Raw genomic sequence first — 24,743 nt, forward strand, 5'->3', positions numbered from 1 at the left:
CTTGAGTATATTTAATCAATCTTATAACATTCTGGATTCTTTAATATCTATACTATTTTTTTTCCAGTATTTCCTCATTTCTCTTTAATTTGGTGTCTGGTTTCTTTCATGCTTCTCATTCTTTGTATATCTGAAATATCCTGTCTATGCCTATCTACAGATGCCATTTCTTCTTCTCAAGGTCCAGCTGAGGTTATTGGTTTTATTTAGTACAGTTTGTAGTTAATATTAAGCCTCTGTGTGGTTATTTACAAGTGGCAGGAGAACAGGGAACTGGCGGGCGGGATACAGAAAAGCTTCTGGCTACAAGTTAGTTTTGCAGAGCCTTTCCTAGCTAGAAGCTACTGCTTCCTCATCTCAGCTCTCACGGTTCCTTCTTATCTGTTATGGTGTGTGTGTAGTTTATATTTTCTTCTCAAAATTCCTTAGGGAATTTTTTTCCTGGTGTTTCCTATCATGATTACTTTTATATAATACATATGTATTAAACATAGTAAATTACACATAATTTTAAGGAGTAACATTGAAAAGTTTAAGCATATTGTGCTTGTTCATGGAATTTTTGTAAAAGATGACAGAGATTGCTGATGCAGCTTCATGTGTCAGGATTTTACTGATGTGCTTTTATACCAAAAGGTCTGAAAAATAAGTTTTCAACTTGGAAAATAATCCAACTGGTTAACATCATGCCCTCAATGTAAGTTACATTATATTTTTATGAATGTATTTATAAATTTTATTTCTGGCTAGTTTGATGGTGATCTGGGCAATTCATAATCATCTGTAGGGTGTTTGAACCTTGCCTTTCTGTTGCCAGAACTTGTGAGATTCTAAGCGGCTTTGAGATTATTAGCTTTCTAAGGAAACTGGCAGTACATTTTTAATTATTGATTGAAAGTCAATTTGAAAACATTTGTGCTTGTGGTGTGTTTTCTTACAGACACAGTGTAGCTTGAGTTTTTCTAGTCCTGCCTGGCCCACAGTCAGGACAAATCTTTCTAACCCGCCAGTCCCACAGCTGCTCAGACCCAACCAAGTAAACACACAGAGGACTTATATTGCTTATAGACTGTATGGCCATGGCAGGCTTCTTGCTAACTGTTCTTATATCTTATATTAATCCATTTCTATAAATCTATACCTTGCCATGTGGCTCGTGGCTTACCGGCATCTTCACATGCTGCTTGTCATGGCAGCAGCTGGCAGTGTCTCCCTTCCTCAGCCTTCCACTTCGTAGAATTCTTCTCTCCTTGTCCCGCCTGCTTCCTGCCTGGCCACTGACCACTGGCCAATCAGTGTTTTATTTATATAGAACGACATCCACAGCACTTCCCCTTTTCTTTTTTAGAAAGAGATCGCATTTATAATCAACCTGTTTTAAATAAAAATATTGGTTTCTCTCTATCCCATACCAGAGGGCTTTTCTGATATGGACCCAAGAATCTCTTAACCTTTTATTTTAGCAATATGCCTGGGTTTAGAGCAGGAGTGAGCCAATTCCATCTCTAAAGCCAGCTTGGTATATTTGGGAATTTGGGCGTAGCTTCTCTTACTACTTCCTGCCACAGGGGGGCTTTGTATCTTATGGGGACACAAAGAAAATTTTAGGATTATGGAGTAGTCTGTGAGGGTGTATTGTCTGAGCCAGTTGCCTTGAAACCGTTCTGGATGTTGGATCATCTGGGCCTTGGTGTCAGGAGGTGTCAGGGGCCAATCAGTGTTTTATTTATACAGAACAATATCCACAGCAACACAGCCTTTAGTAACCTGTGAAATTTTTTAAATGATTTGTTTTGGCTACATGTGTGTATGTGTATCTCATATGGGCCTAGTACCTGAGGAAGCCAGAAGATGGTGTCAGATCCCCTGTTACTGGAGTACAAAAGGTTGTGAACCACCATGTTGATGATGAGAACCAAAACTAGATCCTGTGCTAATGCTTTTAACCACTGAGCCATCTCTCTATCCCCTGCCTGTGAAATTTTCAGTAATTCAGCTACTTTATATCAGTCACATAGATGAAATTTTATAACTTGTTATTTACAATAGTAGGGCAACACGAGAGCACCTGTTTCTCATTGATGCTGGTGCTCAAATCCGTCTAGTTATCAACACATGCTATGGCATAAGTGAAGCCCTCACCCTTAAGTTCTCTCTTATCATTTCATTTTGTCTATACTTAGTTGATGCATTTTCAGGAAAGATTTTCCTTTTGAAAATCACCAAACTTAAGCAGTGTGAGTGCCCATATTGCCAGCAATTAAATACTCCTTTCTCTAATTCAGCATCACATATCAAGTCAGCTAATAGAATATACATGATGCAGTGCAGCACCAGGGAGGCGTAGAGTAAATCCTGCACATGCACACTGTGGGTCATACCATAAGTGGACTAGATATTTCTCTAGATCAATTTGATGGGGGAAACATAATTGTATCTTTTGTGCAAATAACTTTGCCAATGTACCCTAAAGCAAAATTTCTTTGTAATTTGTTTACAAATTTATCATGTGATTTTCAATAATTATCAATAAGACAACTTGATAAGAGTTGATTGTCTCATGACAACAGAAGGGAGAGGCACTTGCCAAAAGAGCTCACATCAGCTTCCTGCTGGTTTGTATGTTGGGACTGCCTTAATTTCACTTGGGAGCTTCTTGGAGGTTTTTTTGTTCTTTGAAGGTATTTATTGACCTGGAGCTCCAGAGTCATGCTTCCTGAGGGTTCCACAGTGTTGATTGGGCAGGACAGCCAGTCTGCTTTGTAACCTGGAAATGAGGGAGCCTTTTAAAGTATTTTGTTTTCAGAAGCATGTCTAGTGTTTCTGTTTGTCCAATCTTAGTGTCCTCATCTATTCTCAATTTAATTAAATGACTATTTATTTTAATTATCAAGATAGGAGGAATCACTAAAAAACAAGGAATAAGAAGCAAAAGACTCTTTTCAAAGACAATTGATCTGTGGCTATCTATTGATATGCAAATGTATAGGTCCCTATGAAAGGGGAAACAAGCTTTAAAACATCCCATGTATTTTCAGAAGGAAAAAGACTTATCTTTTCTAGTGCACATTTATGAGAGCTGGCTTTTTATGGAAGTCCTCCTATGCATTCTTCTGAGGTGATTTTTAAGTTGGCATTCTTACAGAGACAGAATAAAAAGGGGGCAGTATCAGCTTAGCCTTCTTTCATCATTAAACACGTTCAAACATAAATATCTTTGTGCTCCACCTGGAATAGGTTGAGTAAGGAGCAGGCTCAGCAGGCCAGCCAGGGATGATCTTCCTCAGTGCAAAATGAGGGACTCACAGTATGTCATTGCAGTTTGCAATTGTATTATTGCAGAATTGCAGTATCTATCAGTGAATTACCACAACAATTAAATCAAATAATCTGTATAAGATGCCATGTGCAAACTAAATATTTCAAAACTCCAAGTTATCATTTAGTAAGTAGAAGTAGTAAAGTTTTTAAATAAAACAATGGATATTTTTGTTGATGGTGAAGTATAGTTATTTTAATTCTTACAAAAATTTATTTTTAAATGTATATTTATTCTTTGAGAATTCACACACACACACACACACACACACACACACACACACACACACACGTTTTGATCATACCCACCCCTATTCCCATCCTCCATCTCCTCCCAGACCTTTCCCTGATCTCAGTTAGTACTGTCCTCTTGCACTTTTGTGTGAGGCCACCCACTGGAGCACAGGCAGCCTAGCAGCAGCACATCCGTGAGGAAAACTAAACCTCTCTACCCTAGCAGCCTGCAGCTACCAAAAGCAGTTCAGCTTCCGTGCTGGAATTCTGATTGCCTGCATCTTGTGCAGACTTAGTTCAAGCACCCACACCTGCTGTGAGTGCAAAAGTGGGCCATGGCCCTGTCATGGCATGGCTTCTGGCGATTGAACTCAGAACACCAAGCCTGTGCAACGAGCACCTTACCCACCAAGCCACACTGCCAGCGCTAGCTTTGTTCGCTTTTTAACATGGTAAAAACACTTCATGTTGCTGTCCCTTTTGGGTTCTCTGGTTTCCAGTTAGGGGAATACTGGTGTTTTAAATGTTCATTTTAACTACATCATGCATGGTGTATGTTACCATAGTGTTTTGAGAAATGTTGTGTTCATAGCTAATAATAGAAATTAAACATTTTCTTTTCTTTTTACCTTTCCATTTTATGTAATAAACTTTTCTCATTTTATTTTCATAAGTATGCATATATAATGTACTTTGACCATATTCTCCTTTCCCATTTTAAAATTTATTTGGAACTACAAAATACAGGGTAGCCAAAGCAATCCTAGGTACAAATAAATAGAGCTGGAAGTGCCACTGTACTTGGTTTCAAGGTACATTACGGAGCCAGAGTAACAAACACGTCATGGGACCAGCACAGAAACAGCCATGTGGATCCCTGGGACATGAGCATAGGCAGCATGTCATTTGTTGTATCCAGGAGCTGTTGTACTAATTGGGATAGTCAGATACCAAACACTGAGTGAAAACAGAAATCTATAAGCAAAGGACTAAAGGAAGGGCTCACTTTTTAGGTATTTTTTAAACTAGGTTAATTTTTGTTGGGGTATTAGTTTTGTTTTGTTTTCTACTCTCATGAGGTACAGAGGCCATTCATGAAAGTCTGGGCCTCTTTGAGCTAGGGGATCTCTTAGTCCATCAACATGCATAAAGCTGGTATACCAAAGGGCCCATAGTGTGTAGTTGAGTTGGACATCAGTGAACCAGAAACAGAAATACTCCATCTCAAGCCAGGAGTGTTGGTTCGTGTCTGTGATGCAAGCCCTTAGAAGGCAGAGGCAGGAAGATTGAGAGTTCAAGGCCAGCCTTGGCTGCATAATAAGTTCAATTAGTCTGGGCTACATGTGACCCTGTCCAAGAAGAAAAAGAGGAATTATGTTTCAGTCTTTAACAGTGAATGGGTGTCTACACCTGAAAAATTCAGAGATGCAAGCCAATTCTCACAAGGATTTGCTGCCTGCATTCCCATTATCAGAATAATCAGGGAAGATTGAGGAAAGACTTTTCAAAGTTAACTAGAGATGCTGGTGTTTCCTTTGTCTGTCAGAATGACACGATTGGTAGACACCCACTTTTGTCCCCACAGATAACATACCAAAAAATAGGAACTTACATTTTTTTTGTCTTTTTTTTTCCTTTTAATTTACAATACCATTCAGTTCTACTTATCAGCCACGGATTCCCTTGTTCTCCCCCCTCCTGCCCCCCTCCTCTTCCCCCCAGCCCACCCTCCATTCCTACCTCCTCCAGGGCAAAGCCTCCCCCAAGGACTGAGATCAACCTGGTAGATTCAGTCCAGGCAGGTCTAGTTCCCTCGTCCCAGACTGAGCCAAGCATCTCTGCATAAGCCCCAGGGTTCAAGCAGCCAACTCATGCAATGAGCACAGGACCACTGCCTAGATGCCTCCCAAACAGATCAAGCCAATCAACTGTCTCACCTATTCAGAGGGCCTGATCCAGTTGGGGGCCCCTCAGCCTTTGGTTCATAGTTCATGTGTTTCCATTCGTTTGGCTATTTGTCCCTGTGCTTTATCCAACCTTGGTTTCAACAATTCTCGCTCATATAAACCCTCTTCTTTCTCACTAATTAGACTCCTGGAGCTCCACCCAGGGCCTAGCCATGGATCTCTGCATCCAGATCCCTCAGTCGTTGGATGGGGTTTCTAGCACGACGATTAGGGTGTTTGGCCTTCCCATCACCAGAGTAGGTCAGTTCCGGCTGTCTCTCGACCATTGCCAGCAGTCTATTGTGGGGGTATCTTTGTGGATTTCTGTGGGCCTCTCTAGCACTTTGTTTCTTCCTTTTCTCATGTGGTCTTCATTTACCATGGTCTCCTATTCCTTGTTCTCCCTCTCTGTTCTTGATCCAGCTGGGATCTCCCGCTCCCACAGGCTCTCTTTCTCTTGACCGTTGCCCTTCATTACTCCCGCTCATGTCCAGGTTGTTCATGTAGATCTCAGCCATTTCTCCGTCATTGGGCGATCCCCATGTCTTTCTTGGGGTCCTGTTTTCCAGGCAGCCTCCCTGGTGGTGTGAATAGCAGTCCAGTCATCCTTGTTCCACATCTAGTATCCTCCTATGAGTGAGTACATACCATATTTGTCTTTCTGAGTCTGGGTTACCTCACTCAGGATGATTTTTTCTGGATCCATCCATTTGCCTGCAAACCTCATGACGTCATTGTTTTTCTCTGCTGAGTAGTGTTCCATTGTGTATATGTGCCACAATTTATCCATTCTTCAGTTGAAGGGCATCTAGATTGTTTCCAGGTTTTGGCTATTACAAACAATGCTGATATGAACATAGCTGAGCAAGTGCCCTTGTGGTATGATTGAACATTTCTTGGGTATATGCCCAAGAGTGGTATAGCTGGATCTTGGGGGAGATTGATTCCCAATTTTCTAAGAAAGCGCCATATTGATTTCCAAAGTGATTGTACAAGCTTGCATTCCCACCAGCAGTGGAGGAGAGTTCCCCTAGTTCCACATCCTCTCCATCATAAGGTGTCTTCAATGTTTTTGATCTTAGCCATTCTGACAGGTGTAAGGTGGTATCTCAGATTTGTTTTGATTTGCATTTCCCTGATGATTAGGGATGTTGAGCAATTCCTTAAATGTCTTTCAGCCATTTGAGTTTCCTCTGTTTAGAATTCTCTGTTTAGTTCTATAGCCCATTTCTTAATTGGACTATTGGTCATTTTGATGTCTAATTTCTTGAGTTCCTTATATATTCTGGATATCAGTCCTCTGTCAGATGTGGGGTTGGTGAAGACCTCTTCCCATTCTGTAGGCTATCAATTTGCCTTGTTGACCGTATCCTTTGCTCTAACTTCTCAGTTTCAAGAGGTCCCATTGATTGATTGTTTCTCTCAGTGTCTGTGCTACTGGTGTTATAATTAGGAAGTGATCTCCTGTGTCAATGCATTCAAGACTACTTCCTACCTTCTCTTCTATCAGGTTCAGAGTAGCTGGATTTATGTTGAGGTCCTTTATCCACTTGGACTTAAGTTTTGTGCACAGTGACAGATATGGATCTATTTGCAGCCTTCTACACGTTGATATCCAGTTATGCCAGCACCATTTGTTGAAGATGCTTTCTTTTTTCCATTGTACTTCTTTGTCAAAAATTATATGTTCATAGGTGTGCGTATTAATGTCAGGGTCTTCAATTCGGTTCCATTGGTCTACATGTCGGTTTTTATGCCAACACCAAGCTGTTTTATTACTGTAGCTTTATAGTAGAGCTTGAAGTCAGGGATCGTGATGCCTCCAGAGGTTGTCTTATTGTACAGGATTCTTTTGGCTATCCTGAGTTTTTTGTTTTTCCATATGAAGTTGAGTATTATTCTTTCCAGATCTGTGAAGAATTGTGTTGGTATTTTGATGGGGATTGCATTGAATCTGTAGATTGCTTTTGGTAAAATTGCCATTTTTACTATGTTGGTCCTGCGTATCCATGAGCACGGGAGATCTTTCCATTTTCTGACATCTTCTTCTATTTCTTTTTTCAGGGACTTAAAGTTCTTATCATATAGGTCCTTCACTTGCTTGGTTAGTGTTACCCCAAGGTATTTTATGTCATTTGTGGCTATTGTAAAGGGTGGTGTATCTCTGATTTCCTTCTCAGCTTCTTTGTCCGTTGTATATAGGAGGGCTACTGATTTTTTTGAGTTGAACTTGTATCCTGCTATGTTGCTGAAAGTGTTTATAAGCTGTATCAGTTCCTTGGTGGAATCTTTGGGGTCACTCACGTATACTATCATGTCATCTGCAAATAGGGAAAGCTTGACTTCTTCCTTTCCAATTTGTATCCCCTTAATCTCCTTATGTTGTCTTATTGCTCTGGCTATAACTTCAAGTACTATATTGAATAAGTATGGGGAGAGCGGACAGCCTTGCCTCGTTCCTGATTTTAGTGGAATTGCTTTGAATTTCTCTCCATTTAATTTGATGTTGGCTGTTGGATTGCTGTAAATTGCCTTTATTATGTTTAGGTATGTTCCATGTATTCCTGATCGCTCCAAGACTTTTATCATGAAGGGGTGTTGGATTTTGTCAAATGCCTTTTCTGCATCTAGTGAGATGATCATGTGTTTTTTTTCTTTGAGTTTGATTATATGGTGTATTACATTGATGAACTTTCGTGTGTTGAACCACCCTTGCATCCCTAGGATGAAGCCTACTTGATCATGGTGAATAATTGTTTTGATGTGTTCTTGGAGTCTGTTTGCCAGTATTTTATTGAGTATTTTTGCATCAATGTTCATGAGGGAGATCGGTCTGTAGTTCTCTTTCTTTGTTGTATCCTTGTTTGGTTTAGGAATCAGGGTAATTGTAGCCTCATAGAAGGAGTTTGGTAATGTTCCTTCTGTTTCTATTGTGTGGAACAATTTAGAGAGTATTGATATTAACTCTTCCTTGAAGATCTGGTAGAATTCTGCGCTGAAACCATCTGGTCCTGGGCTTTTTTTGGTTGGGAGACTTTTAATGACTGTTTCTATTTTCTTAGGGGTTATTGGACTATTTAAATAGTTTATCTGGTCTTGATTTAACTTAGGTATGTGGTACCTACCTATCCAGAAAATTATACATTTCTTTTAGGTTTTCCAGTTTTGTGGAGTAGAGGCTTTTGAAATATGACCTGATGATTTTCTGTATTTCCTCAATGTCTGTTGTTATGTCCCCCTTTTCATTTCTGATTTTGTTGATTTGGATTTTCTCTCTCTGTCTTTTGGTTAGTTTGGATAAGGGCTTATTTATCTTGTTGATTTTCTCAAAGAACCAACTCGTGGTTTCATTAATTTTTTGTATTGTTCTCTTTGTTTCTATTTTATTGATTTCACCACTCACTTTGATAATTTCCTGGCGTGTATTCTTCCTGGGAGACTTTGCTTCTTCTTGTTCTAGAGCTTTCAAGTGTGCTGTTAAGTCACTAGTGTGAGATTTCTCCAACTTCTTTATGTGGGCATTTAGTGCTATGAATTTCCCTCTTAGCACTGCTTTCATAGTGTCCCATAAGTTTGGGTATGTGGTGTCTTCCTTTTTGTTGATCTCTAGGAAGTCTTTAATTTCTTTCTTTATTTCTTCCTTAACCCATTGGTGATTCAGTTGAGCATTATTCAGTTTCCATGAGATAGGAGCTTACATTTTTTAAGAGCACAAATGTTGAATAGAACACTATGAACCAGAACCTCTAAAAGTTGTGACTAGTAAAAGAAGCCTATAAGACTTTGCTGCTTGGCATGTCATCTGTGGACTAGAAAGTAGTCATGTTCAATGTGTTATGTCATGATTAAGGAAAATGTAAATGGATTTGATCCAGTGAAAGACAGAGAATGTAAAGTTTCTGAGCATGCTATACAAAGAGTAAAACTAAAACAAGAGCCAAACATGTAAGATGTAGACCCTGGATGGACCTGACAGCCTAGCAGAACCCGAAGCGAACAACATGTGGAGACTGGTGCATGAGGAACGTGAAAGGATTAAGAGAAATGAAAGAAGAGCAGGATTTAATTCGAGGTGTGTGGGCAGTGTTGTGAGAGGAAAGATACTGAGGGTTCTCTACGGAAACAGAAGAGCCGAGTTCACTGAAAAACTCGAAGTACTTGTCAAAGATTCGACATAGATTTAGAAGGTAGCAAGCTTGATCAAAATAACAAGACAAGTGAACGCTTAGGGGAAAATAAAGAACCCAAGGAACACTGGAGACAAAGAGCAGACCTGGAAAGCAGGCAGAGATGGACTGAAGTCCCTGCAAACTGGCATCTCAACCCCACCCATAAAGAGGCTTTCAGACCAATAAACGCTGCAGGGGTTGGTGCGGAACTACCATGAGAGAACTTAAAATGTGGTGGAGGGCAACAAAATGGCATTCACTGTGAGAACAGAAGAGTGAGGAACCAGGATGGGAAATGGAGCACATGATTTCCAGCGAGAGAGGACAAGAAAGATGATGGAGGAAAGAATGGATTTATTTAGACTAAAAGACAAAATGGAAAAAATATGAAATGTACAAAAGTGGTACAAATAGCACAAAAAGATTTTTTAACTAGGGCAATATTTAAGTATATGGAAACTAATTGGACTAGATGCTATATTTAAAAGACAAATATTGGTAAGATTTTAAAAAGAAAGTTGAAAGTCAATATGCTGTTTATAATATATATTTAAAATTGAAGATGCAGAAAGCTTTAAAGTAAAATATTAAATAAAATATACCAAATAAATACCCCCACATCTAAAGAGCTGTCGTTCATGTCATTAACCCTAGGCAAAAGGGACTTTATGGCAGAACTCATGCTGGAGGTGAGGCGGGCAATTACTTAATAATAATGGCATATGAGGATCATTATTTGATAACAATAAACCAGTGAACAAGATATGTCTCTTGCAATCTCAAAATACATAAATGGAAACTTGACAAAAAGGAACAGACAAATTTGTCAATACAGTGAGGGATTTTAATGTGCATCATTAGCTAATAGCTTATGTTTGCATGTATCAGTAGGTCATAGACTTCAGCAACATAAATATTTGATCCAATGGACATTTATAGAATGCAGCACTCAACATATGTAGAAAGTTTAGGCCAATTCCGTAGCCATCTTTCATGAAGCTTTTTAAAATTTGGCAACAATACTTACCAACATTCTCAATTTTTAGTAATGGGAGGTATGGTACATCCTGTACTCCTGACCTCAGTGTGGTCAGTGCCCTTATGAAAAAGTGAAACATAGAGGCATGGATATTCAGAGAGAGAGAACGCTGGCAAGGTGGACAAGAAGCTGGATTGCTGTGTCTACACACCAAGGAAAACCAAGTGTGGACAGCAGATGCCAGCATCTATGAGAGATGAGTGGAATGAGTTCTTCAGAGCCCCAAAAGCAACCAACTCAGACAGCTCTTGGTTTGGAGGTTGCTACCCTCCAGAGCTGGGAGAGAATATTTTAAAGATTTATTTATTTTGTGTGTAAGAGTTTGTTTGCCTGCATGTATAAATGCACACTGTGTGCGGGCCTACTGCCCACAGAGGAAGACACTGAATCCCCCTTCTGACTAGAGTTATGGGTGATTGTGAGCTTCCATGTGGGTGCTGGGATCCAAACCTGGGTGTTCTGCCAGAGCAGCGAGTGCTCGTAAGTGCTGAGCCCTCTCTAGCTCACATTAGTGTTCTTTAAACCACCCAGTTTGTGGCACTCTGGTACAGCAGCTTTAGGAAACCTTGTCCGTGAATTCTATAGCTAAGAAGCATACATCTGAATGATTCACAAGTCAAAGGGAAGGGTAAAGGAAGTTAACTGTGTGTTGGACTAAGTGATAACCAAACACCATGTATCTAAAATAAACAGACGGAACACAACTTCGAATTTATACATCAGAAAAGAAAGGATAAAAATGAGTTAGCTATCCAAAATAAGAAATTGGAAGAAGGAATACGAAAGAATCCAAGAAAATAGAAGTAGGGACATAACAAAATCAAAGCCAAAACCAATGATATGATAACAAAAACACAAGGACATTAGATGAATTCCAAGAACCTGATGTTCAATATTTAAAAAAGCCAGTTTCAGAAGAATACTCATTCCATCAACTTAGGTATTATGAAGAAGTAAACATAGGAAATGTGGTGGTGTATAAAGAATGTGTAGAAAAAGGTTCTTTCTCCATGTGGCGTTTACCTCTGAGGTGAGGGAACAGTGTGGGATTGATGGACACAGAGAGCCACAAAGATCCGGGTGGGAACATGAAGGACAGGTGAATTTGGAAGCTGTATAATTATTGGCCCTGTGTAGTTGTTCCTTTGTGACTTCTCTCATGTGTCTTCTGTCTGTTTCGCCTAGATCATTGCTGACATGGAGGCCCAGGTTCATAAGCTGAGGGGAGAGCTGATCAATGTGAATTCTCAGAGGAAACAGCAGCTGGTAGAACTGGGTCTTCTTCGAGAGGAAGAAAAGCAGAGGGCTGCGAGGGACCACGAGACCGCTGTCAACAAGCTGAAGGCTGAATCGGAAAGGGCGAAAATGGAGCTGAAAAAGACGCACGCTGCCGAGACCGAGATGACCCTGGAGAAGGTGAGGAGCTGTTGGAAGGACTCTGCTTAGACTGTGGAAGTGCAGATTTAAAACCCACTCTCCCTGCTCTGGTCCTCAGTCTCTGGAAGTGGGCAGACATGAATCTACTCTTCAGATTTAGATGAGCAATTGGAATATCTTGCTCTGTCTTATGCACTGCTCAAATGCTCTAAGGAACTACTTAACTTTCCCTTGACTCTAACGGGAGGGGTCTCTGGGATAGCCCCTTTCATAATAATTAAATACTGTGATAGAATAGTGTCATCACATCATCACATACATGGAGTAGGGAATACGTGAGCTGTAGCTCTGAATTCTCTTAGGTTTAGAATGGGTTATACATTTTCCCTAGGTTGTTGTCTAATAGTTATTTCTAGTCTTCATAATTTCTCTTTAATAACACTAACAAAAATGATGATATATTCTCCTAGGTTGGTATTTTAGCAGAAATAAGTTCATTTAGAATATTATATTATTGAAATAAATATCAATATAGTATTTGCACATTTGGCTTGGATTACATTTAAGTTACAATCTAGAATATTCTTTTTAAAAGCTGAAATATTTAATCAGGTGCTGAAAGAGCATTGCTGTTCATCATATCAGCTGTAAATTGTTCCTGGAGCTCTTTTGTTTGTTTGTTTCTTAATGCCAGGCTGGATCTTCAGACTAGAACTTGGAAAGGAAAATTTAAGAATCATCTAATTCTGTTCAACTTCTACTTCTCTTTTCCTTTTCCTTTTCTTTTTCAAGTAATGTTGAGCCCCAAAAGAGCTGTACAATCACTCTAGGCATTATTTCACAGATTTTACAGTGTGAGCTAGGGCGGGGCCTTAGTGCCTTAATTCACACAGAAGTCAGATTTTTACACAATTTGCCATTGGCAGAGTAGCTCTGTACTCAAAATTAAGTAATAAGGATGCTCCAAAGAGCTGAAAGTGTGTCTGGCCTCTTAGAAAACCAGTGCAGACACTAGTGTGGCTGGAAATGATGACAAAGGAGACTCCAGAGAGGAGTCCTCAGGGCCTCAGCCCAGGTCCTGAGGTTGTCATAGTGTGACATATTACTGTGACTCTGAGTAAAGGAGGCATCCATGCTTGAACAGAGTAGTGGTATAATCAGACTGGACCCTGTAAAGTGGGATCTCTCCATGAAAAAAAAAATGGACTAGCTGGAGGGCAAAAGAGGAGGGAGAGACCAGCCATGAAGAACAGCAATAATTAAAACACACCATGAGGGGCTTGAGTCTGGGCAGTATAGCAGCAGCTGTGATTTCCTAAAAGAAAAAAAAATCAGGGTGTGTTTGAAAGGCAGAGCTGACAGGATTTACTGTTAGTTTATACGTGGGGCTGAGGAAGAGAAAGAGCATGCCTGGGAGCAGTCATGGTCATGCCAGATGCCAGTAGACTGGGGGGTTACTCTTTGCTCCACAGAAGACTGTGAGAGTAGAGGCCAGGCCATGCGGGATACATTCAGGCTGAGGTGCCTTGTGCACAAGTAAGTGGGATGTTGCTGAGCCTGCCATCAAAACAGTACAAAATAGTAATGCTCTAATGCTGGTGGGAGCAGGACCTTGCGAGTTAGGAAGCACCTCACACAGACAGACTGCTAATGCAGCAGACTGTAGGCAAGATGCTGGAGGTGACTTAGAGCAAGAGAAAAGGGCGGTGGACATTATCTTTTAAAAGATAGTTTTCAAAGATGATGAAATTATAGACCACAAGACAAAAATACATGTAGAAGTATGAATATAACTACTGTAAAGGAAAATGCAAAATAATTATTTCCTGTTGAGATTGAGGAAAATTAACAAGCGTCATTGCCATTTAAATTAGGTGTAAGTGAACTGAGGAATTTTTGACTAGTTGATATGGAGCATAGCATTCCAACTCACAGGGAAAAACAAATACAAGAAAAAACAAAACCATGTGCATGATGCACAGGGTGATCCTAAGAGGGGCTGGTGATGAGGCTGGACTATAGCTCAGGGAGCTTGGGGTCTCCACGGCTTTGAGTAAGTGACAAGAAGCCACAGATGATGCTGGGGAATTAAGTGTCGAGATCTAGGGATCGTGAGGAGGATCATTCTGTCAGCATCCTTTTGATGGCATAGCAGTAGAAGGGTTGATGGGAACTGGTCTAGTCCAGGAGATATCCTCTTGAGGCCTTGATGGAGAAGCATATGAGGTTGCGAAGTGTCTCCGTGGCAACAAAGCCAAAAGGACATGCTTGAGAGTCATTGCAGAGGGCAGGGGACTGGTGAGTCTTGTGAAAGGCAAACTTGCCCCTTAATCATTTGCAAACGTGGAAGAAGTCTCAGGGCTGGGAGGAAGCATATTAATTCACTTAGCAATGTGCTGGCTTGAGAGTGCTGCCTGAACATGAGCTGTGGTGTTTACTTGCTGTTGAAAGGATGTTTCTGGATACTTGAGGAAAAGGTAGGCCTGGAGAAAACAGGTGTAGAAGTTGCCCACAGAGAATGCCTGGCTTGTGTCTTTGGGAGTGAGACTGCTAATGAGAAGAAGGTGAAGAAGAAGGAAGAAGGAGAGGCAGGCAGACAGACAAACACAGTCAGACAAGCATTTCAGTCACAGAAGGGTCATCGAGGTAGAAGAATTATGTACAGAATTTATTTTCATGAAACACAGAAAAAGAGTCTTTGGAAAGCAGACCTGTCAAGAATGTGACAGAGAGTCAAGAAGGATGAGGGTTGAGGAGAGGTCACTGGATTTGAAGCTGAGAAGTCACTGATGATCTTGGACAGCATACTGAAAATGATAGTGTAGACGCAAACCACATTTGCCAAAGTTGAGTGAGGTCATGCAGATGTGGGAGTCCTCTGTTGACTGGGAAACTCTGACATTACAATCAGCAGGAGTCAAAGCAGAGTGTCTTTTTACACTGAACACCTCGAGCATTTTGAACCTGGAGAGAAGGGGCTATGAGAGGTAGTCCAGTCTGGAGACTGGCAGAAGAGGGCTGATAGCATGCCTCTGGCAGCAGAAGGGTGCACAGCTGAGAGCAAGCCCACCTCAGCCCTTGCCTCGAGGGTGCAGAAACGTGGGCTGTCAGTCTCTTCCTGGAATTTGCCACTCTCCGGCCTCCAGGTCCTACCACCTCGTGCTCATAATGGTCTAGAGTGTTCTACTAGCTAGCCTTCCCTTCCTCCCTCCGCCCTCCTCAGAGGATCCTTCACTGCATTCTTCATCACAGGCTGACTTACTTAACCACCTCTTTCATAATGTCTTTCTAGTTCGTCTCACAGTATGAAATCATGCTTATATTTGGGCTTTCTTGTCTATTCTCTATCCCTTCTGCCCACTAGAGTGCAAGTCCCACAGGCAGAGAACCTCGCATGCAGTTCAGCTGCACCACTGATGCTAGAGAAGCCTGGTGCATGGGAGATGTTCACCACTAGTTTATATTGTGTGAGTGACAGGAGACATACCTGTTATCCAGGAAAGAGGCAGAAAGAGGGTTGGTAAAGATAAAAAATTCCATGACAGAACTTGAAAGGAACTTATAGGCAAATATTACCACCAGATCTTGATGCAGTCAGGAGTTTCAAGAAGTAAGGAATTATGATCCATGGAAATCCAGAGGGAATGTGGGACTATGCTCCCATCCACAGGATGGAGTGGGGCAGTGTGAGTGTGGAAGAATGGGGTTCACTTCATGGACTGAGAATGCAGGTCATACAGAGAGACAGAAGTGAGCACAGTGGCTGTTGTCATCATGGAAGAAGGGCTCTGACGAGGTTAACTAGAACACAGGGGAACGTGGGCCGAGAAGAGAGCAGTCTGAAGAAACGCAAGAGAGCGGTGTGTCTTCTGACACTCGGGGACTGTTTGATTTGGATGAGTTGGTAGAATATATCAACCTCAAAGTCCATATGATAAAATCCAAGTACTGGTTTCTTGATACTGTCTTATTGATAAATGTTTTATTGAACTAGTACAAACAAGAGTTTAGCAATTTCAACTGCAGAAAATGCCTGGACTAAGTCAAAAGAATGCCTTGTGAATATTATTTTTTAAAACTCCAAGATCAAATATGATGCTTTGCACAAAAGACATTCATTAAATGTTATGTGAGTGAATCAAAGAATTCAGTATAGCCCTAGTGTATGACAGTGTGGATAAATAAATTATATGTCATCCAAATTTGATTTTAATCCATTATAGATAATTTGGATAGGGCAAAATTTATCTTTGTATTCAAATATTAATTTGTGTCTCATATAATTTCTTCCATATTATTTAAATAAGTTAAACATAAAGCTTATTTTAGTATAACATTGATTTTTCTCTACAAATTAACAAACATTTTAGATTCATCTATGAAAAATTTAAATCAGTACTGGTAAGCTGAAAGTTTAGTTGCTAATCATTCTGCAAAGTTGCCAAATTCTTATCACCCGATTAGAAAACTTAATATAGTGTAAGGAAGATAATTCAGTGGTAAGAGCACTTGCACAAATGTGAGGACCTGAGTTCAAATCCTCAGAATATCCCTGAAGAAAATGGTACAGTCATGCATACCCATAACTCCAGCATGAGCTGGGCCTTGTTGGCTAGGCTACCAACCCATAATGATAAACTTATGTTCATTGAGGGGCACTGTATGAAGGGAATAAGACAGACTGATAAAACAAGACACCCATTGTCCTCTTACCTAAGCACTTGCATGTGGCATGAACCCCCATATCTCTCTCTCTCTCTCTCTCTCTCTCTCTCTCTCACACACACACACACACACACACACACACACACACACATGCATATACCATGCACAACTTAATATGTAGATATACCTGAAAGTTAAAATATTTGCTAGCAGCTATCTAGTCAGAACCAAGGTCTTATTATTGAGTGTAAACTTGGATTCAAAGAGAAGGAGATAATACTAGAATAATAACTGATCTAAGTAGAGCCTTCCATGTAGGCCTGGGTCCCTTCAGTGGCACAATGTTACAGTTAGAAAAGCCCTAGATCAAGATCCTACCTGACTGGCTATCAGCAGTGATTTAGACCTAGATGATATCATCAGTGGTCTTGAGTTATGGAAAACATGAAGTACCTCCACAAGGTCAAGTCCTTGAAGTAGAGAATTCAAGAGAATACGTGATTGACATTTGCAAAGTGAAAGTTGCTTTTGTACTTTAAAAATTCTTTTCAAACAGCATTGAAATAAAGTACATGGTGTATGGAGCTTTGAAAAGTTAAAGAGCATTACAATGTTCTGATAGTAAATAATTTTTGTGTCTGTTAGAAAGACAAACTATTGAGCTACTTAAAAGCAACCATTCTTTTATAAAAGGATGTTTAGAATATATGAAAAATGATCATGGAGAGCTTCTGTGAATGCCGCCCTCAGATATAACCAGTGAGAACAGCTTAACATCTGTGTGAGTTATCAATTTCCAACTAGCTGCCTGAGAGCACGCCAGGTAGTTTTGTTTTTTCCTTTACTACAAATTATGCTATTTTAAATATATTTTAAATATGCTATTATAATATATTTCAATGTCATATGGAATTCTTTAAAACTATAGCTTCATTGTTTTGTGCTATTTTGTTTGTGAACACAACATAATTTTTTTCCATTTTTCTTTATTAAGAAATTTTCTACTCACTCTACTTACCACCCATAGATCCCACCTCCTCCCTCCTCCCAAGCCACCCCACATCCCTACATCCCCCAAATCAAGGTCTCCCATGAGGAGTCAGCAGAGCCGGGCACACTGAGCCTAGGCAGGTCTAAGCCCCTTCCCACTGTACCAAGGCTGCGCAAGGCACCACACCACAGGCACCAGAATCCCAAAAGCCTGCCCATGCACCAGGGATAGATCCCAATCCCCCTGCCTAGGTGCTCCCCAAACAGTTCGAACCAAACAACCATCTTTCGTATCCAGAGGACCTAGTCCAGTCCCGTGGGGGCTTCACAGCCACTAGTCTACAGTTCATGGGTCTCCAAGAGTGTGGCCAGTCATCTCTGCACTTCTTCCCATCATGATCTTGATGTTTCCCTGCCTGTAGAATTCCTCCTCTCTCATCGATTAGATTTTCAGAGCTCAACCTGGTGCCTGGCCGTGGATCTCTGCATCTGCCTCCATCAGTCACTGGACAAAGGCTCTATGATGATAGTTAGGGTGTTTGCTAGCTAGACCAGTCACCAGAGTAGACCAGCCCAGGCACCCTCTTGACCACTGCCAGCTGTCCAAGGTGGTGTCATCCATGTAGGTTCCTGAGAGCCTCCCCAGCACCCTGCCTCTTCCTATTCCCATGATATCCTCATCTATCATGGTATCTCCTCCCTGTCCTCCCACTCTGTCCCTGTTCCAGCTCGACCCTTCCATTTCCCTATGTTCTCATTCCCCATTCCTCGCCATCTGCCACCCCACCACACCCAGACTACTCATGTAGATCTCATCCACTTCTCCTTCACTGGGTCATCCATGTGTCCCTCCTAGGGTCTTTCCCTGGTAGCTAGCCTCTCTGGAACTGTGGGTTGCAGTCTGGCCATCCCTTCCCTCACATCTGGTATCCACTTATGAGTGAGTACATACTATGTTTGTCCTTGTGAGTCTGGGTTACCTTACTCAGGATGATATTTTCTAGTTCCATCCATTTGCCTGCAAATTTCTTGATATCATTGTTTTTTTTTGTTTTTTTTTTTTTTTTTTTTTTTACTGCTGAGTAGTATTTCATTGTGTATATGTGCCGCATTTTCTTTACCCATTCTTCAGTTGAGGGGCATCTAGGTTGTTTCTAGGTTCTTGCTATTACGAATAGTGCTGATATGAACATAGTTGAGCATGTGTCCTTGTGGTAAGATTGAGCATTCCTTGCGTATATGCCCAAGAGTGGTATAGCTGGGTCTTGAGGAAGACTTAGTCCCAGTTTTCTGAGAAACTGCCATACTGTTTTCCAGAGTGGCTGTACAAGTTTGCATTCCCACCAACAGTGGAGGAGGAACACAACATAATTTATTGTGTTATTTTACTCTGAGATTTTTTGGGCTTTTAAATTTTTTTAATATGGATATTAGTTTATCTCTTCATGAATTTTTAACAACTCTTCCAATTTTTCTTTCTCTTCAGTTAAATTCCCATGGACGTGTGAGGTCCGGCTGCATTTCAGAAAGCTTAGATTGCCTATGTTTTCCCATAGGGATGTCTGCTGTTTCTTCACATGCCCTGGGCACTTTTTTATATTTTCCTCTAATTTTTGTGAAAAGTGGTTGTTTGAATATTTATACTAGATTTGTGGTGTAGATTTTTCATTTTCTGTAAATTGTCTGTTGGTATTCTTTGCCAGTTTCTCTTCTCTTAGGGTTCTGTCTTCTTCATGAACCTATATAAACTCCTACTTTGAGTGATAAAAATCTTACCATTGTGACAAATAATCTTTGTACGTGCCTTTTAGTTTTATGGTAAACAAATGATTTTGTTTGTATTCAGTTAGTGTGCCTATCTTGCCCTTTGTAAATCCTTACCTATGAATAATTGTTTTAAACTTAACATTTTGATATTCTAAAATATATTGACAAATCATTTTCTGCAGTGTACAAAGTAAAAAGCTTTTATGAATTTAACATACATTTACCAGCTTAGGTTCCCAGTCCACGATTTTAAGTGATATCTGAAGGATTATTCTGGAAATCTGCCAGCCTAAAGTCATTAAAACATTTTGAGCAACAATTCAACATCTTTTTCAAATTTAAGAAATGCCGCACATGGCATAATTACCGAAAGCTAAGGTCATAGAAACTACCCAGACCTTTGAAATTTATAATTAAAGGATTAATATTAACTTATGAAGACATTGTCATTTTAGCTTTAAAGGGATTTCTAATTTCAATTCTCTTCTTCCTTTGATCTTTTCCCTGACTTTTTCCTTTGATTAAAAAATATGGAGCTTTATATCCTTAAAGTTTAAATTAAATATTGAGATTTATATAAATTGATTGACAAATAATATCCAGTCTAATCTTTATTTTATACTCCAAATCATTAATTTAAAGTTGTCATTTTCCTGTGGATCTGTGAACTGTAGACAGCTATATTGGCCTAAATGGCACCTCTTAGCATAACAAGAATTTGCAAAAGAAAAAAATACATAATGACAGTTTAGAAAAGCTAAGTATGATGCAGTACTTGGATACAATGAATCAGTATTCACTTCTGGTGAGGCTTGGATTGTGTGGGTGTGTCTGTGTGTATGTGCGTACTCATGTGTGGGGCCACATGTGAGTGAGTACATATTTATATGTATGTAACTGCATTTAGAAGCCAGAGGTTGAGGTATGGTGACTTCATATTGCTTTCCACCTTGTATTTTGAGGTGACCCCTTTCTCTACATCCAGAGCTCTCAGCTGTGTCTAGTCTAGCTAGTTGGTTTGTTCTAGGGATTTCCTGTCTCCACCTCCTGCATGCTGGGTTACAGGCAAGCATCATCCCTACCAGCTTTTCCCGGGTTCTAGGGATCCATGCTCAAGTCGTGATGCTTGTGTGGCAAATGCATTACCTGCTGAGCCATCTCTCCAGTCCTCAAGGCTTAGAATTTTGATGTGTACGGATGACCTCCATGTAAACCTCTGCTGCATGATGAAAGGGCTGTTTGTGTTAGGAAAAGGTAAGGTGTTTTTGGACAGGACACCAAATCAAATATTTATCAACTCAATTGGCTTACTATCGCCTCTGTAACAATGTATTCTTCTTGGAATCTTATTCTCTCGTCTTTTCTATCTTTTTAAAGCATCAGTCCTCACCCTCTCCTACTTTATCCAGTTCCTATGAAGCACCTGCCCCATAGGAAGTGTCATCAATCAATACTGAAATCATGTCTGGGGTGTTGGTGTATTAGACTAAAAGAGAAGGGTTTCTTTAATTTTTGCTTGTATACCAATGATAAACATACTGAGAAGAAATTGGGGAAACAATGCCTTTTACAAGAGCCTCAAAAAACCTATCTTGGAATAACTCTAACCAAACTATGCAAATAACCTGAATAATAAAACTTTACAACACTGAATGAGATATTGGAAGATGGCAGGATCTCCCATGTTCATGGATCAGTAGGATTGATACTATGAAAATGGCCATTCTACCAAAAGCAGTCTACAGATTCAATGCAATATCTATCAAAATCCCAACACAATTCCATACAGAAATTGCAGAAAATTGTGAACTTCACATGGAAACACACACACACACACACACACACACACACACACACACACACACCAAAAACAAAACAAAACAAAACAAAAAACAGGATATCAAAAATAATCCTGATTAATAAAATATTGTAACTGCAGGAGGTATCACTATCCCAGGTTTCAAGTTGTGCCGCAGTTATAGTCATAAAAACACCAGGACAGTAGCATTAAAACAGTCAGGCTAGTTAATGAAATAGAATTAAAGACCTGTCTTAACTCCATATAACCACAAATAACTGATTTTTTTTTTTCACAAAGAAGCCAAAAAAAAATCTCATTGGCATAAAGACAGCATCTTCAACAAATGGTGCTGGTCAAACTGAAGAGCTGCATGGGAAAGAATGAAATTATACATATATACATAATATATACACTATATATATACATAATATATATAGTGTATATATATATCACCCTGCACAAAATTCAACTCTAAATGGATCAAGCACCTCAACGTAAGACCAGATGTTCAGAATCTGATCGGAGAAAACTTAGAGGATAGGCTTGAAAGCTCATTGGCACAGAAAGAGACTTTGTAAACAGGACAGGGATAGTGCAGGCACTAAGATGGACGGTAAGCTGGACCTCATGAAGCCAAAAGTTGTATGCAAAGCAAAGGAAACTCTCATTCAAGCAAAGAGGCAGCCTACAGAATGGGAAAAGATCTTCACCAATTATATATCTGGCGGAGGGTTAGTGCCTAGACTGTACAGAGAGCTCTGATTGCTTGACTATTCACCTGGTAGGACTGCCCAGCTCAGTGCTCATGGGAAGTCTCAGATGGAGCTAGAATAGGCTGTTCCTTTCTACAAGACTTGCACGTTCCTAATCTTCTGCTCTCCCTCCTGCTGCCCCTGCGGGATATTAAAGAGCACTCTTGTTTTCTAGAAACCCAGGGGGATAAATCTGTAGTCCCAGCATTTGGGAGGTATAGGCCAGAGGACCAGGAATCCACACTATCTTTGTCTATATAAGAAGGTCCAAACCAATCTGGCATACATGAGTCCTTATCTCAAAAAACAAAACAAAACAAAAGACTGTTTGGAAAGAAAATCTAGAAATATAAGTGAATGATTGTTTAATTTTAAAATGAGCATTTGAAATTTATGAATCAGAGAATCCTCATCATTCTTCATCCCACCTTTCTGATGTTCTAATAAAACCATGTAAATGAGAACTCTGCCATTCATTAAAACTCAATTTCTCTTTTTGGATGCTCATAAATGAGAAACTTAATACCTAGAATAAATAAATAAAAAATCTCTTAGGTTAGTGCAGCAAAACATTTTGGGTTGACTTGGGAACTCAAGTTCATCTGTTATCTTCAGATATTAGTATTTGAATTGAAAGAGCTACCATTAAATAACAGAAATAAGCATTTGTGTCTCACGCAAGGTTTTTGATGTTTATGAATGTTTAAGTTTAGTGCTATAATTGTGTGTCTCTTGCTCTTATGCTGTGGACACGAAGACTACTGTCTTAATTAGGGTTTCTATTGCTGTGAAGAGAAACCATGACCACTGCAATTCTTGTAAAGGAAAACATTAATTGGGGTGGCTCACTTACAGTTCAGAGGTTCAGTCCATTATCATCATGGTGGGACATGGTAGCATGCAGGCAGACATGGTACTGGAGAAGTAGCTAAGAGTTCTACATCTTGTAGGCAGCAGGAAATGATCTGAGATACTGACCAGTATCTTACACATATATGAGACCTCAAATCCTGCCTCCACAATGACTCACTTCCTCCAACAAGACCACACCTACTCCATAAGGCTACACCTCCTAATAGTGCCACTCCCTTTGGGGCCAATTTCTTTCTAACCAACACAACTATCCACCAGTGATCTATTCCTTGGCCAATATAGCATAAGTAGTCAACACTTCAAATATGTGCCTCTAGAAATGATCTCACTTATGAATATTTAAGCAGACAGAATTTATTTATATTTTTAGGACATTATATCCCACAATCACATGACTGTCATTTCAGGAATGCAAACATGATTTAACATCAGAAACACTGTTAGTGTAATTCACTGTACTATTAACTTGAAAGAGAAAATTTTTATATGGTTCCCTCTGTATTGGAATGAGCACAAACTTTTGTTTAAAAAAAAGAGAGAGAGACCATAAACTACATGACAAACTGAAAAGCGGGTTTTATTTCTCTTGGGTAACAATCTGGAGTTACTAGGATGACTGCTGTAGCGGGGACTGTTGTGCAAGATCTCGTGAGAACCTAGTTTCTTGGGGTATTTCACTCATCAATGTAGTGATTCCATCCAAGTGTTAAAGGTTGCTGCCTTGGTTGGCACTATTTTCCAGCTGGCGTGGAAAAGGAGTCAAAGAAAATGAAGAAACAACTATTTCCTTTTCAGGAAGTGCTATGGGAGTTTCCTATATAGTTCTCATATGCCTTTGAAGAAGACTTGGTTTTCGGAGCACAGCTGGGAAAGCATGGCCCTGTTGGCTTGCACAGTGCTAAAAGGCAGAAAGAAGTTCTCACCAGCAAGAGAGGAGAGGATCTGGGAGAGTTAGGAAGGAAGAAATGAAGGACAACAGCTCACAAGCCATGGCACACTCCGCACATTTGGTGCCTGTGTTGTGTACAGTCCTGGTCAGTTAGGACAAAGCAGTGGACAGTGGACAGAACAAGCAGCTAGTCATGTTGGAGTTCAGCCTAACATGAAAGATCGGCTGTATGCTGTGATTTATATTTACACAGGTGACATATAAACCATTTCCATGGCACAGCCACGTTTCACTTCAGTGAGGCAAAGTTGTTAGGGGCCATGCCGGTGTCTGGATGAAGTAATCACTAACTCCTGGACAGTCAGTGTGAAGACCCCAAGGCAAAGAGCAGAACTGCTGTGGCCAAGAAGCAGCTTGGAACAAGTATGGTGCGCAAGTAGAGAGGAGTCATTGACAAGATGCCACCAGAGTCCCAGAGCACCAGTCACACGGTGCCTTCTGTTTGACACAAAGGCCTGGCTTTAACCCCAACTAAAGGAAGACATGAGAACATTTCCCCTTGAAGGGAAAGCCTAGCTATCAGAGAGCAAAGTGGGAAACCAGCTAAGAAGCTGCTTCAGTCCAGGTGAGGAATAACTGGCTGAGACCAGAGTGTAGCAGGAGGTGGTCAGATTTGGGGTGTATTTTGAAGATAGAGTAATCATGATACATAGTACAAGGCATGAAGGTGAGTCTACAGAGAGACTCACACACATGAAAAAGTGGAAAGAAACATGCAGCTTAAAGTATGGTTGGATGACCCTGTGGGTGATTTTTTAATCATATTTTCTGTATTTCTAAATGTTCTATATTATGAGTACTTCATAAGCTGAACAGGGATATTTAGAAATCACTAGCTATTCATATTGTTCCCTGCCTCAAAG

General features: G+C 40.2%; 1 protein-coding gene across 11 annotated transcripts in view; it reads left to right on the forward strand.

Annotated features, from left to right (window-relative positions):
• The window catches only part of Cep112 (centrosomal protein 112), a 432,181-nt gene that overhangs the window by 250,714 nt on the left and 156,724 nt on the right, over window positions 1-24,743 (forward strand). For all 11 annotated transcript variants that reach the window (XM_076543620.1, XM_076543621.1, XM_042283013.2 and 8 more), the window contains one exon: window positions 11,892-12,122. In XM_076543620.1, the coding sequence (XP_076399735.1) occupies window positions 11,892-12,122 (231 nt within the window). The remainder of the gene's footprint in view (window positions 1-11,891; window positions 12,123-24,743) is intronic.

Source organism: Peromyscus maniculatus, chromosome 8 (genome assembly GCF_049852395.1).
Source record: "Peromyscus maniculatus bairdii isolate BWxNUB_F1_BW_parent chromosome 8, HU_Pman_BW_mat_3.1, whole genome shotgun sequence".
In the NCBI taxonomy this organism is placed as follows: Eukaryota; Metazoa; Chordata; class Mammalia; order Rodentia; family Cricetidae; genus Peromyscus; species Peromyscus maniculatus.